Here is a 12907-nt window from a genome sequence, read left to right on the forward strand (position 1 = left end):
CATGTGAAAAGCCCATTTGATTATGGGGAAAAAACTCACACACCTGAGATTCCCTCTTCTGACACAAGGCTTATACACGGCCATCTCCTGTGAGATAACATGCCCAAAAAGTCTCTTGTGTCCTTAACTTATCAGTTATCTCTCTGTAGCTCCTATACGACCAAGAGAAGTGGAGAGACACTCTGGTGTCTCTTGCAACTCCTCTGTCCTCATCCCACCGCCAGCATTTCCCAAAAGGGCATTAAAAAAAGCAAAGTTCCACTTTGAAGCTCCAACCCCAGCCACCCACAGGAACCTATCCCACTTCACCAGCTGTGAGGCGAGCAGAAGGAAACCAGGCTTGGTGAAGATTATCCTCCTCTTCCATTCTTGGCTCTGCTGACGACTTTTTCTGTCTATGTACACAGCAACCTCCTACCATCTCAATAGTCACAGATGTGACTTGATTAGAAAAACAGCTTGTGTCCATGGTGAGGATCCTGCTCCGAGTAACCTAGACTCTACAACAGCTGGTTTATTGTGATTATTTTGCAGTACAGTATGGCCCACGTAGAGGCACGAGATAATTCGGTAAAGCTCTTCCTTCTCCCAGATTTCAATGCCACAGAACATCCCAGAATTTATTGCAGATACCTCCTTACCTAGGCAACTTCCAAATGTTAAAAATACTCTTCCCAGACTGGAGCTGGCCAAGAATCTAGGGAAATGCTGATCTACCTTAAAAATCTCTTTTTCCTCATTCAGCCACAAACTCCACCCTCTGCCCCTGCCAGCAAACCCCCCAACCTCAGTGCCAGCCTCTCTGGTAGCTTTGGATCCTGCTGACTTGTGCCTTTTACTCACACAGCTTCCGAGGCTCAAAGGCTCAGCGAGGCTCAAACAAACAACGAGAGCGAATGCACAGACATCTTTTCTCCCCCACTTCTGTCTAAAGGGAGAGAAGAGATCGCCTCTCATCTCACTTCAAAAATACACACGTATGATGCAAGAAGAGCAGAAAAAGGTTGATGAGACCAGGTAGAGAGAGTACAAACAAACATCCTGCTACAGCTACAGATTTTGCCTCACTTTCTTAGTAAAATTGCCTTTCTCTCACCAGAATTTTCCTGGAAAGGGAAAGATTTCCTTTACTTTAAAGTATTGGTTGATTAAAAGACGACTCAAACATCCCAATGTTTGGAATTCGCCACCTGATCCAAGGGTTTATCACAGAAATCAGAGAGAGCTCCTGCAAAGCTGAGGTGGTGAGGCAGCGCTGAACCTGGCCTGTCTCCAAGTCATTGACATGCAGACGGAATCGCTGCCAGGAGGGAGGAAAAAACATATCTACAGGAGATGGGACTGTTTTAAAGCTACAATATTATCTCTTCAATCTGTTCTTTATCTGTTATCCTTACCGTGATCAAAACTATGCATATTAACAACTAGAGTTTTTAATGCAGGAGTACTTTCTACTTTTGTTTCTCCCCCTGCATCACACCATGAGGGGCAGGGGAAGGGGGAATTCGTTTCCAAACCGCACAGATTTCCTTTCAGGGAGGTTATCTGGTCAAACAAAGCAACACCCACGGACACAGAGCCCACTGTAAGGGACAATCAATTCTCAGTGGCTCAGTCAAACCTACTGGGATCTTAGAAGAGACCAGTTTGGCCACTGCCACACTAGTGAATTGCCTGACTAGAGCTCATCCTCTTCTCTCCAGTCTACCAGATATCACTGATTCTTTGCTTCTAGCCACCTACCCTATTGGATCTGTACATCATGGTCCGTGCTCCCAGCATTATTTTCAGATCAATTTGCAGATTACCGTGCTCTACTGCCAACAGCAGGGATCGCAATGTCATATCTCCTCCTCAGCATCACCTGTAAGACCACGCTTGGCAACACTGACATCAAGCCCAGGGGTCCAACTTGGCTGAACCTTAACAGCATTAACTGAAGCAAAACAAATAATTAAACCCACACCCTCTGTCCTTCTGTTTGCTTCTGCTATTCCACTGTCACTCAGCATCTGTGCCTTCTGAGCAATATCTGTGCTATTTAGTACCAGTGACGTATCTAAACATATCAGGTTTACTACAAGCTGATAGCCAGGACTTGCAACGGAGCAGTGAGTAAAATAAGAGGTGTAATAAATATCCAAGCAAGCATTTTAAGAGGCAAAGATCCCCTTGGTGCATTGCTTTGCCGGCCTGTGTTTCTAATGGACAGGCTATGTCACAGGCGGGGCATTGGGAATCTAGGGCAAATAATTTGAGGAAACAGTTCACACTCAGTACTTCAAAGGCTGATAGCATTTCAGACAATTTCCTACACAAAAAGCCCCTTCATATCTTTACAAATCATGAAAACATGATTATAAGGAGCAGCTGGGACGACTGTGGCTGTTTAGCCTAGAGAAGAAGAGGCAGAGGGGAGACCTCATTGCTCTCTGCAGCTCCCGGAAAGGAGGTTGTAGCAAGGTAGGTGCTGGGCTCTTCTCACAAGTGTAGGATGAGAGGCTGAGGCCTCAAGCTGCACCAGGGGAGGTTTAGATTGGATATCAGTAAAAATTTCTTTAAGGAAAGACTGATGAAGCATTGCAAAAGGCTGCCCGGGGCACTGGTGGAGTCTCCCATCACTGGAGGGGTTCAGAAAGCATGCGGCTGTGGCAATCGAGGTCATGGTTTAGCAGGCACGGTGGAGCTGGGCTAATGGTTGGACTAGATGAGCTTAGAGATCTTTTCCAACCTTAATGATCCTATGATTCCTAGTTTACTACTGTGTTTCCAGGCTACAGGCTAGTAAAATTGGGAAATGTCTTATCAAAGACAAGTAAGTCAGAACACAGAATTAAGTGTTGGCTGGACTCTAAAGTCAAGCAAATTTGTTACGTAAATTGTCTAAATAGGAACGAGCGACAAATCCTGCATTAGGCAGGTAGATTGGCACTAAGACTGCAAGCTTTACTTCTGATTTATTATGTGTTAAATATTAATGAATTATTAAGAAACCATTCATTGAGGTTTAAACAACTCTACATCTCACATATTTCTAAAGCTCTACAAATGTATTTTTAATAATAGATAATTAATTTATAATGACATTAAATCTAAATTAAATCCTTATTTCAAGCCATAAAAGTAACCCTTTGGGGAGTGGCAAGATACACACTGTTGCTCTATAATAAGGTCACTTCTTTGTAGCACTAACTTATTTCAGCATCATATATTACCTGTGCAGCCAAACCAGTGCAGACAAACAGAATCATGGAATGCTTTGGATTGGAAGGGACCTCAAAGCCCATCCAGTCCCACCCCTGCCATGGGCAGGGACACCTCCCACTGGATCAGGGGCTCCAAGCCCCATCCAACCTGGCCTTGAACCCCTCCAGGGATGGGGCAGCCACCACTGCTCTGGACAACCTGGGTCATGGCCTCCCCAACCTCAAGATAAAAAAATTTCTTCCTAATGTATAGTCTAAACCTCTCTTCCAGTTTAAAACCATTTGCCCTTGTCTTATTGCAACAGGCCCTGCTAAGGAAGTTTTTCCCCACCATTCCCCTAAGCCCCCTTTATGTACTGCAATAACGTCTCCCCAAAGCCTTCTCTTCTCCAAGCTGAACAACCCCAACCCTCAGCTTCTCTTCACAGGGAAGGTGTTCCAGGCCTTCTTTAACCGCTCTATTCTGATACAGCATCAGAAATCTCCCTATTAAAAGTCTCTCAAGAGTAGCATCTTCTACCAATCGAGTAATGTAGCTTAGTTTGTATTCACAGATCCTTCTCTTCCTCTTGTTCTATACAGATTCTCATCCTCTGCCCCTCCAGAATGACTATACTTATTCTACGAAAACACAGAGCATACGTAAAGCTTTCCTCCAAGTGACAGAAAGAGCGTCATAAAAGCAATGAGCATTAGCAATTTCTTAGAGGTGGTTTCCCTTCCCTGCCACTGACTCGGGGCTGCTGTGCGATCCTATTGCTGTCGTACTGCGCAGGGGTATGAAACTGCTACGGCAAGGATTTCCCTGCATTCCACAGGGTTTACTGTTAATTAGCTCTTCTGCACACAGTGTATAAACCAGCTTTTTGGTTTAGGAAGCAATGATTTGTTGAGCAGACATCCTTTGCTGGGATAAAGCTAGCATTAGGATTGTAATTCGAGTTAACATCCACCCTTCATTTTATGTTATGGCTAGACAACAGTGGCCGTGGCTAATTAGTTTGTTAGTTAAAAGGGAAGCGTGAATAATATTTTCTTCGAATATAAATAGAATGAGACATCAGCTTACTCAGACCAATGACATCAAGGTGCTTGTTCTTTCCTATCATATCTCCTACACGCTTCTGATCACTTCAGATCTGGAATTTCTTACGCACTGGAAAACAGAAACCTCACTCACTCCTCCTTACATGATCTCCTCTCCCTAGTATTAAGCAAAACAAATTGTAAGAAGACCAAGATATTTAAAATTCATATTTTAACTAAAATCTTTGTCCACGCCCTAGCTTTAGTAACATTTTGACATACTTGGGAGCAAGGGAGTGTAGAAGAACCAGCCTTTTGTGACTGCTTCAGGTAATTTTCGTAATGAACAGCAGAGTATTTGTACAGTTCTTCAGACTTCAATTTAGGCAACGGTTATCGAAATCTTTGAAGCAGGTGCACTGCTCCTGTGCTTCTTGTTCCAGAGCTACCGATTACGCTATTTCATTCAAAGAAACCAGTGACTACAACTGTCAGAAGGTAATGAAAGGAGGAGTGTTGTTCCAGGAAGGGGTGGGAAAGGGGGACGGCTAACTCCATGGGAAACTCCAGCTTCCATCTGCTTCCCATCTTTGCTTTGGCAACTTAAAGGTTGATATAAAAGGGAGAACCCAAACTGAAGCATTACACTAAAAATCCCATACACCTCATTGCCCAGGCAGTAACAGCAGGAAGAGCTGGGAGAACCCAAGAAAAGCCAAACGCCAGGCTCTGGTCTCAGCTCCGTTCCCTGGGCTGACGCGTTCAGCAGGGCAGGGAGGGAGGAAGGAAGGAGACAGAAAAAAAGACAAAGAAGCAGTGATGTTGGTTACATGCCAGCTAAGGACTCCACCTTGGCTGGGGAATTCACTGCCAGCCTGTCCCGTACCTTCAGGCTCTTTGCTACCCGAGCAGCCTGAAGCGTTCACAAAACACCCATTGAGCAACCGGAGTCAGTGTAGCACACGAATGTCTATCAGACAATGCACACAACAAACTAAACATGATATAAAGACAGACAGAATATGTCACAAATAAAAGGCTTTCCCTGCAGTAGGATTTCAACTACAATAAATCAAGAGCTATAACAATAATTGGAATCTGCAACTAACCACCAGCAGAAGAGGCACTCATTCCTCCCATGACTTCCAACTCCTTTATAGTTTGACCTTTTCCTGGCAGTTAAGAACACAATGAAAGCCTTCATGAGGATAAACTGAACACATTGAAAATAAATGTGGTCCTCACAGGGACAAAAAAAAGACACGAGATGCAGCAAGTAAAAATCTATCAAATAATCCAGCAGAAAAGGGCTAAAATAGCCTGTGTACATGGCACCGAGCTGGGAATGGGTAAAGAAAAGGGTTTCCTGCATCCCTTTGGACAGAAATCAATTGAAGCTAGAAAACCACACAGCTATGCAGAAAGACACACATACCAGAAGTAAGGGGTTCTTTCCACAGACACAAAGGACCAAAACACAAGCAGAAAAAGTGAAGTTTCATCAGTCACATAAAAAATGCGGCACGTGATTTATCTGTGTTAAACCTGACAGGAAGAATTCCTTTGTTATTCCACCAGACTGACAAAATCCCTCAAGGCAACAGATCATGGCAAAACCAATTCGCAAACTACTAAACTGGAAAGAAAAGTAACACTAGTATGGAAATGGAAATAGGTGATGTTGAGAAATAGCTCGCATCTTGCGGTCAGAGCCCTGCACTTGCTTTCCACTCCCCGAGCAGCAGAGAGCCCTGCCTTTCATCTCGGTGCTAATTCACAGCTATGGAAGAAATTCTAATCAATGGGTAAGGGTAAAGCTCATTATTAATTATTTTAAACTTTGTAAGTCTTGGCTGCATAATTGTTAACGGGACATGAAGAAGGTTCTATGTAAAGTGAAGCACATCCACCATCGATTTACACCCTGACTGTAATTAAAAGTACCACTTTTGCCAGTGCAGTTTTGCTCGTCCTTAGCCCAAACAAAACAAATCATTTTCACAAAAAAAAATTATTGCACAATTTCACTAGTCTAATAAATATACAGATATGAAATCTCCTTCTTGGGCTTGAAAGCAAAAGAACACATACTGACATTTAAACACAGTGCAGTTCCTCAAATAAATTTGGTGAAGTTGGAAAACGAAGAAAACCCCATAACATCAAAACTAAAGGAAACATTTGCACATCTTTCCCCACACCCCTCACTTACTCAAGTGAGTAAGGATTACTCACTTGAGCAAAGTAAAGCAATTGCTTTAAATTCTACCTACCTTGATAATTTGCTTTACTACCTTGACAGGAGTTTCAAGGAGACAAAACTATGATTTACACAACATAAAACCTCAAATAAGCATTGCCTGTTGATTTAACAGAGCTTAAAGTGTTATGTCATCAGGTAAGAGGTGCCACTCCTTTAATTCTGCTTATACAGGGCCCAATTTAACCCCCGCTGGGATTAACAGGAGCCTTTCCACCAAATTCCACGGGTATTTGGCAGTTCCTCCAGAGACCTCCTTCTACCTGAGCACTTTCAAGGCAGAAGTAAGTTTTGAAGTTACACCACTTGAATTAACAAGTGACCAGGGCCTGGCTGGCTTTGGGGCTATCGAAGGAAGCCAGAGTGAGCTCCCTGTAATGCTGTCAGAGTTCCATGGCAGCCAACAAGCTGTATTCCTAGCAGAAAGCTCTTCATGCTCCCTTAAAAGCTGATTAAAACTCCAATTAATGAAACACACATTATTTTTAAGTTGGTTACTAAAGCAAAACACTTCAGCGTGGCCTCTGTTCTCTGTAGCTTTGTATGGCCCCATTACTTATTATTTGGTCTATGAATTAAGTCAGAACAGACATTGATTTAATTAACCGTTTGACAGCATTCATAGAGCACTGTTTTTCAAGTATAAACACGTCCTCCTTCAACAGCTAGAAACAGGAATATTCACATTAGGTACACAACTAGGAAAGAAAAACAACCTTAAAACCTCTTATTAGAGACAATAGAAGAAAAAAAAATGCAAAGTAAAATCCTTAATGAGGTGAAGTTGATTGAAATGATACATTTTTCATCCAGTCTCAGCTCCTGACAGTAATCCCAGAGCCTGGAAGTCATACTAACCAGTTTGAATTTAAAAATAAAGAATGTCGATGGCCCTGAAATTCAATGGAAAGGAAGGGCTTTCATGAAAAACAACACAGAGCAAAACCAGAACATTTTGATAGTCTTCCTACATTCATTTCCATTATCATTACTGAAAAATATAACTGCTACAGTGTTATAACTACTCATTATTTTAAAACAAAACGAAAAAAAATATCAAATCACAGTGTAATATCAACTAAGGAAGAAATAAGTTTGGCTGAAATAGTTTTTTCCAGTGAAGTATGGGAAAAAAAAGCTTCATTTGCTTCTCAGCTCTGCCTTCAACAAAGAAACCAAGAAATGGAAAAAAGGTAAGTTCCATTTTGACCAGAGTTTTCACGATGTTTACTTACATTAAAAAAAAAGTGTATTTCTGCAGAAAATTTCACCATTGAGTCCTTATTGATTTGGCCTAAAATTAAAATAAATAGGTATTTTCCAGTCAGCCAAATAATGAAACTATTAAATTGGCTTTCAAATGGAAAAAGTAAATTTGGATATTTAGAGGCATATCTCAATCCAGGAGAACGGTGAAGGCCCTGGCCCAGGCTGCCCAGAGAATTCATGGATGTCTTACCCCTGGAGGGGTTCAAGGCCAGGTTGGATGGGGCTTGGAGCCCCTGATCCAGTGGGAGGTGTCCCTGCCCATGGCAGGGGTGGGACTGGATGATCTTTAAAGTCCCTTCCAACCCAAACCATTCTACAAAATTACATCATTCCTAAATTTAGAGCTTCTGAACAAGCTGGCTAGTATGACATTCCTATGGCAGGTGAGGAAGGCCCCTGTGTACAAAAATGGAGAAGTGGTGGATGTTACCTAGCATGTTGTGGTAATGCGGACTGGCGTGTCCATGGATAGTAAATGCAGTCATGACTAGCAGGACCTCTACACCTGCAGGCAATTACAGAACAAAACATGTCATTTGCCATTCACAGGGACATGCAGCCTCATGCGCCCTTGTCCACACGTGGAGGATGGAAGACACACAGGGAACGCTCACTCAGCAAGTACCTATCCATCAGGCCGATGCAGTCCTCAATACGCGGCCCTAGGCACCTGCAGCAAATCCACATTGAAAACAGGGAGAGAAAGAGAGAAAGCTGTTATTTATGAATTCAAGAAGCAGGAGCCCCTGTTTTGTGCCACATTCTCAATTGTAACTCGAGAGAGAGACCCAAGTCACCCCAAAATTACAGCTTGTGACAAAACCAAGCTTGCAACATCAACAGCGCTCCAAGGCTGGATGCATCTTGGCTCCACCAACACTTGAGGCCGGTTTCACCTGCGCATGAAGGAGGCCTGACAATAGAGTTGCTTTTTCTGGATGTTTTCTGAACCATCAAACCAGTGATTACCACACAAAAGCTGTTCATATGCGAGGCAAGACCTCCAAGAGCAGAAAGTTAAACCTGTTTCTTCCTGTAACTGATGCAAATTGCTCGTTCTGCTCTCAGCTCCCAGCCAGGGCAACTGCAGAAATATTTTGGAAGTTGACTACGCTTTTATCAGGAAAGCTCAAAGATGAGCTTCCACCAACAAAAAAACAGAGCAAAATGGTGTTGGCTGATTTTATCCTGCTTTCCTTAGATGCTGCCGGCAGTCCTCCACTCACAAAGTCGGCAGGTGCTCACCACAGGCGATGGAAACGCAGGGAATCGCTTTAGCCAGCGGCACTAAGGCACAACATGGGCAAAGAGTTTGCTTGCAAAACATGGATATAGAGTGGATTTTCCTTGTTCTCATGAAGAGCAGGAGGTGAAGTGGCATCCTACGTCCTTCGCATTCAAATAGCAAGGCAATCCCCACATTTACAGAGACAGATGAGAAAAGTTAAGCTTAAGGGCTACGACAACCCGACGCCCTTGAGTGCCAGATGCCCAACTGGTCCCTTTGTACCCGCAAAGATCATCGAGCCCTCAGTGTTTGAAAGAAACCAACCCCCCCTATTTCAACTCTTTAACAAGCTCTCAGAGGCATTTGACTAACACGCTCTTTGGCTGAACGGCTGTTACAGAAGCAGCTGATCTGACACAGCACCAGACTGAAGCTCACGTCTGTTGAGGTATTTTAAATTTAAGGTATGATCCCCAACTCTTTTTAGTCTCTCCCGCTTTCAGTTTGGCTTTGATAAAGGGACGTGCATGTCAGAAATCTGAAAGTTCAAATACGCTCCCATGAGATCTTCTTTCCATTTCACCATCACTTGCCACTCATCAGACTGCTGCATTTAAATTAGCTATCACACTGTCATTAGAAAACAGGTTCAGCAAATTCAGTTTCCCCTTACCTGCCCATCAGGGACAGCAGAACGATAGCAAATCTTACCTCTTGTTTTCTTGAATTTGTATTTTTAAATGAAAACTGTGACACGCAAACACAAATTGAAAGGATTTCCTCACTAACGGTTTCCTTCAGCAAATGCGCAGACAGAAAAGGGATTCATTAAACACTCAGGTGGTGAGGTAATGCATAGAATCGAAGCAGCAGACTTGAATGGAGTTAAAAAACTTAGAGAGAACTCTTGATGGGTATTTTTTGAAATTTCAGCTGTGCTGAGCTTCAGGACTTCAGAATCCAGGACTATCTGAAATCCAACTGGTCTCAAACACATCCAATGTTTCTTCCTTTCATGGCATTCTCAGCAATTTACAGAAAACCAGTTCAGTAATGAAGGAGGTTGAAAAAAAAAACCTGTTCGGTTCTTCCATTTGCTAGCATGTCAAGAGAAGCTGAGCTCAGACTCTTGCTATAAATAAAAAGAAAGCCCTCTCCAAATTAGAGGCCTGAGAGCCCATTACCAGTTCAGATAACTGGAAGACTAACACAAAGAGCCTCTTGCCTCGGAGTCATTTCCCATCTGAACATTTATTCTCTCAGACACTGGGAGAACAGGACTTGAATGCAAGAAGATGGAGCTGTTTGGACCTCACCCATTCCAAGCTGAAATACCATTGATTTTTATTTAAACCTGTAATCTTCTTCGGTGGATTCCCCAGCTGCAAACAGAGAGCTCTGTTTAGATGCAATTCCCATTACTCCTTGTGGTGGAGAACAGTTCCCTACTCCCTGACTGGCTGTTCTGATTACACGCAGTAAAGTACAACACTGAGTAATGGTAATATCTGTTAACGAGTTGATTTGCACCACCAAGGCATCAGTTATTTTTCCTCTGGAAGATCTTCCTTGGTTCCAGGCGTTTTGACACCTGTAAGTACAAGCGTGACACAACGATCCATCACACTGGTAAATCCATCACCCCCAGAGCTCCTCCTTCTGCTGCTTGGAGCCTGGATGACAGTTTCGTTTCCAAGTTTGCTCTGCAAAATGAACTGGTTAACTGATACGTGCCAAATTATTAATGATATATTCAGTACCTCAGAGCAGTCCAATATAGCTTATACAGAAAATTAGCTGTAAAGCTAGGATGAGATCCAAGCGTAATCATCCTTTGAAAGAAAATGATGAGATAAAACAGCTTTGAAAATTGGTGTAACGACTGTTTTTTCCTCTGTGGCAAATAGTGTCTTCCATCAATTTTCCTTGACTGTAAGGTGGGGCCTTAATTGTTCACAGATGCAGAACAGCCAAGCCAATTTTAGTCAGGTGAATCCTCAAAAACCTTTGTCACTGAGATCAAACAAAAGCAATTAAACAATGGCATAAATGCCTCATCTCTGGACAGGAGAAAACCTGAGTCACGGCGATGACCTCGTCATCCAACTCTCGCTACGGATAAAACCAGACAAGTCAAACCCAGGGTTTACTCAGCTAACACGACACGTCTAATGCTGAGTTATTAAAAAAGCTGAACCGGGGCAGAAGGAAATATTGCGTCCACAAAATAATAAGCATCTTATTCAGTTTTTTCCCATTGAATTTGCACTATTGTTTCATAATGCCTTCCTAAAAACACACCTAAGCTTTAGGAACGAGGCAGTACTTCAAATCCCTTCTGGACAACACGTGTATTGATAAGGCTCTCCGACTTCTTTGGTCTTGACTTCGAGGAAAAAAAGTTTTGGTGAAAAGTCCTGCACTTCCTTCAAAAAGCCGTGTGAGAAAGTGCCTTTCTCTGATGAGGAGAGGTGTCGAGTGAGATCTCCTGTTAACGTCTCGCCCAGCGAGGAAGCCGACTGTCAAATGCTATTATATAATTAGTATTTTATTTCTGTGAAAGTGTTCCATTTTGGCTAGCTCTGCAAGAAGAGATGCCAAACGCTTCCTGACTCTCCTGAATTAAATGCGATAGCTGTCCTGAGTGCCTCAGATCTGCTCCAAACTGGCTTCAAATAGCTTTTATTTATCATGGGCATCCAAGGCCAAGAGCAGGGCTGTTGCATCCAAGGAAGTCACTCCTTGATAGTTCTTTCAGTCAACGTCAGATCATTAACGGGGCTGGATAATTACACACATATTAACAGAAACTGTCATTATATTTGAATGAGGGAATAGCGTTACCAATTTCTAGGGTGCAAAGCAATCATCTGTGAATGTCATGATGGAACTGAGGCAAAACGCTTGCAGAAAACGCAGAGGTGGGACAGATCCTTTCCTTGGTGACAACAACAGAGAGGAGGATGCCTAGAAACAGCCTTTGAGAATTAACAACCCATTTCAGCAAGCAGCCTGATTCAAGGAGAGCAGCACTGCGGGAGCGAGATAATGCCGCGCTGGGAGCACCGCTCTGCAGCAGCTCCACACTTTTGGACGAGTACCCAAGCTGCACAGCGACGGTATTGGTTTTATTCTGGCAATTGATCTGACAGAAAAGCGAACAGACACACTAGATAAAGTAGAGTTATGGTTTCTCTGTACCATCAAGTTCTGAGCCAAGTATCAAGACGTGTTCCCTCCTCAACCTATTTCAAGGAAAGCTCTTCATTGAAGTGAAATTAAATATTAATTTCTAAAGGAAGGGTATGAACTGGAACATTCAGTACTGAAGGAGAAAAGGAGAGAGCGTAACTCATTTCCATTCTCTCGGTGGACATATTCAGCCCCTAACAACACTGGCTAGAAGACAGACAATCTACAAGCCCCAGCATCAGAAGAAGCCATTAACAGTATCACCGACGTAATGACATCCCAAAAAGTCTTAAGGAACATCAGAAAAGAATGCTCATGCTTACCTTGATTGAGTGGTGGTGAGATGTTTTTGTGAGAGGTAACAAAATACCTAAGAACAGACTCATTAACTCTTCAATAAGGGGATGAGGATTACTATGAGGAATAGTATTTTACTCATGGCAAGGGGGTAGTTGCCCATCTGCGAGATAAGCAAACCTTTATGTGAGTAACCCAGTGAAGCCTCTGGCCCGCTCATCAGTGGCAGGCTGTCATTTCTCTGGGAATTGGCACACAACGTTAAATGAGGCGTTCTTTCACCTAATCAGCTGTTGAAAATGAAAAGAAGGCTGAATTGAAAGTTCAAGGATTAAATGACAACGTAACTCCACACAAAGGAACCTCGTCTCACACACGGCTGCAAAGAAATACTGTTAAGTTCAGTTACAGCTGCCAAACGTCCTTCCT

At 42.9% G+C, this 12907-nt stretch overlaps 1 protein-coding gene across 4 annotated transcripts in view; it reads right to left on the minus strand.

Moving 5' to 3' along the window:
- The window catches only part of ERBB4 (erb-b2 receptor tyrosine kinase 4), a 600803-nt gene that overhangs the window by 110084 nt on the left and 477812 nt on the right, over window positions 1-12907 (minus strand). For 2 of the 4 annotated variants that reach the window (XM_069860563.1, XM_069860561.1), the window contains exon 16: window positions 8192-8266. In XM_069860563.1, coding sequence (XP_069716664.1) covers window positions 8192-8266 — 75 coding nt within the window. Of the gene's footprint in view, window positions 1-8191; window positions 8267-8386; window positions 8432-12907 lie in introns of all 4 variants that reach the window. The other 2 variants (XM_069860564.1, XM_069860562.1) reach the window with 1 other exon arrangement.

This window comes from Phaenicophaeus curvirostris, chromosome 7, assembly GCF_032191515.1.
Source record: "Phaenicophaeus curvirostris isolate KB17595 chromosome 7, BPBGC_Pcur_1.0, whole genome shotgun sequence".
Taxonomy (NCBI): domain Eukaryota; kingdom Metazoa; phylum Chordata; class Aves; order Cuculiformes; family Cuculidae; genus Phaenicophaeus; species Phaenicophaeus curvirostris.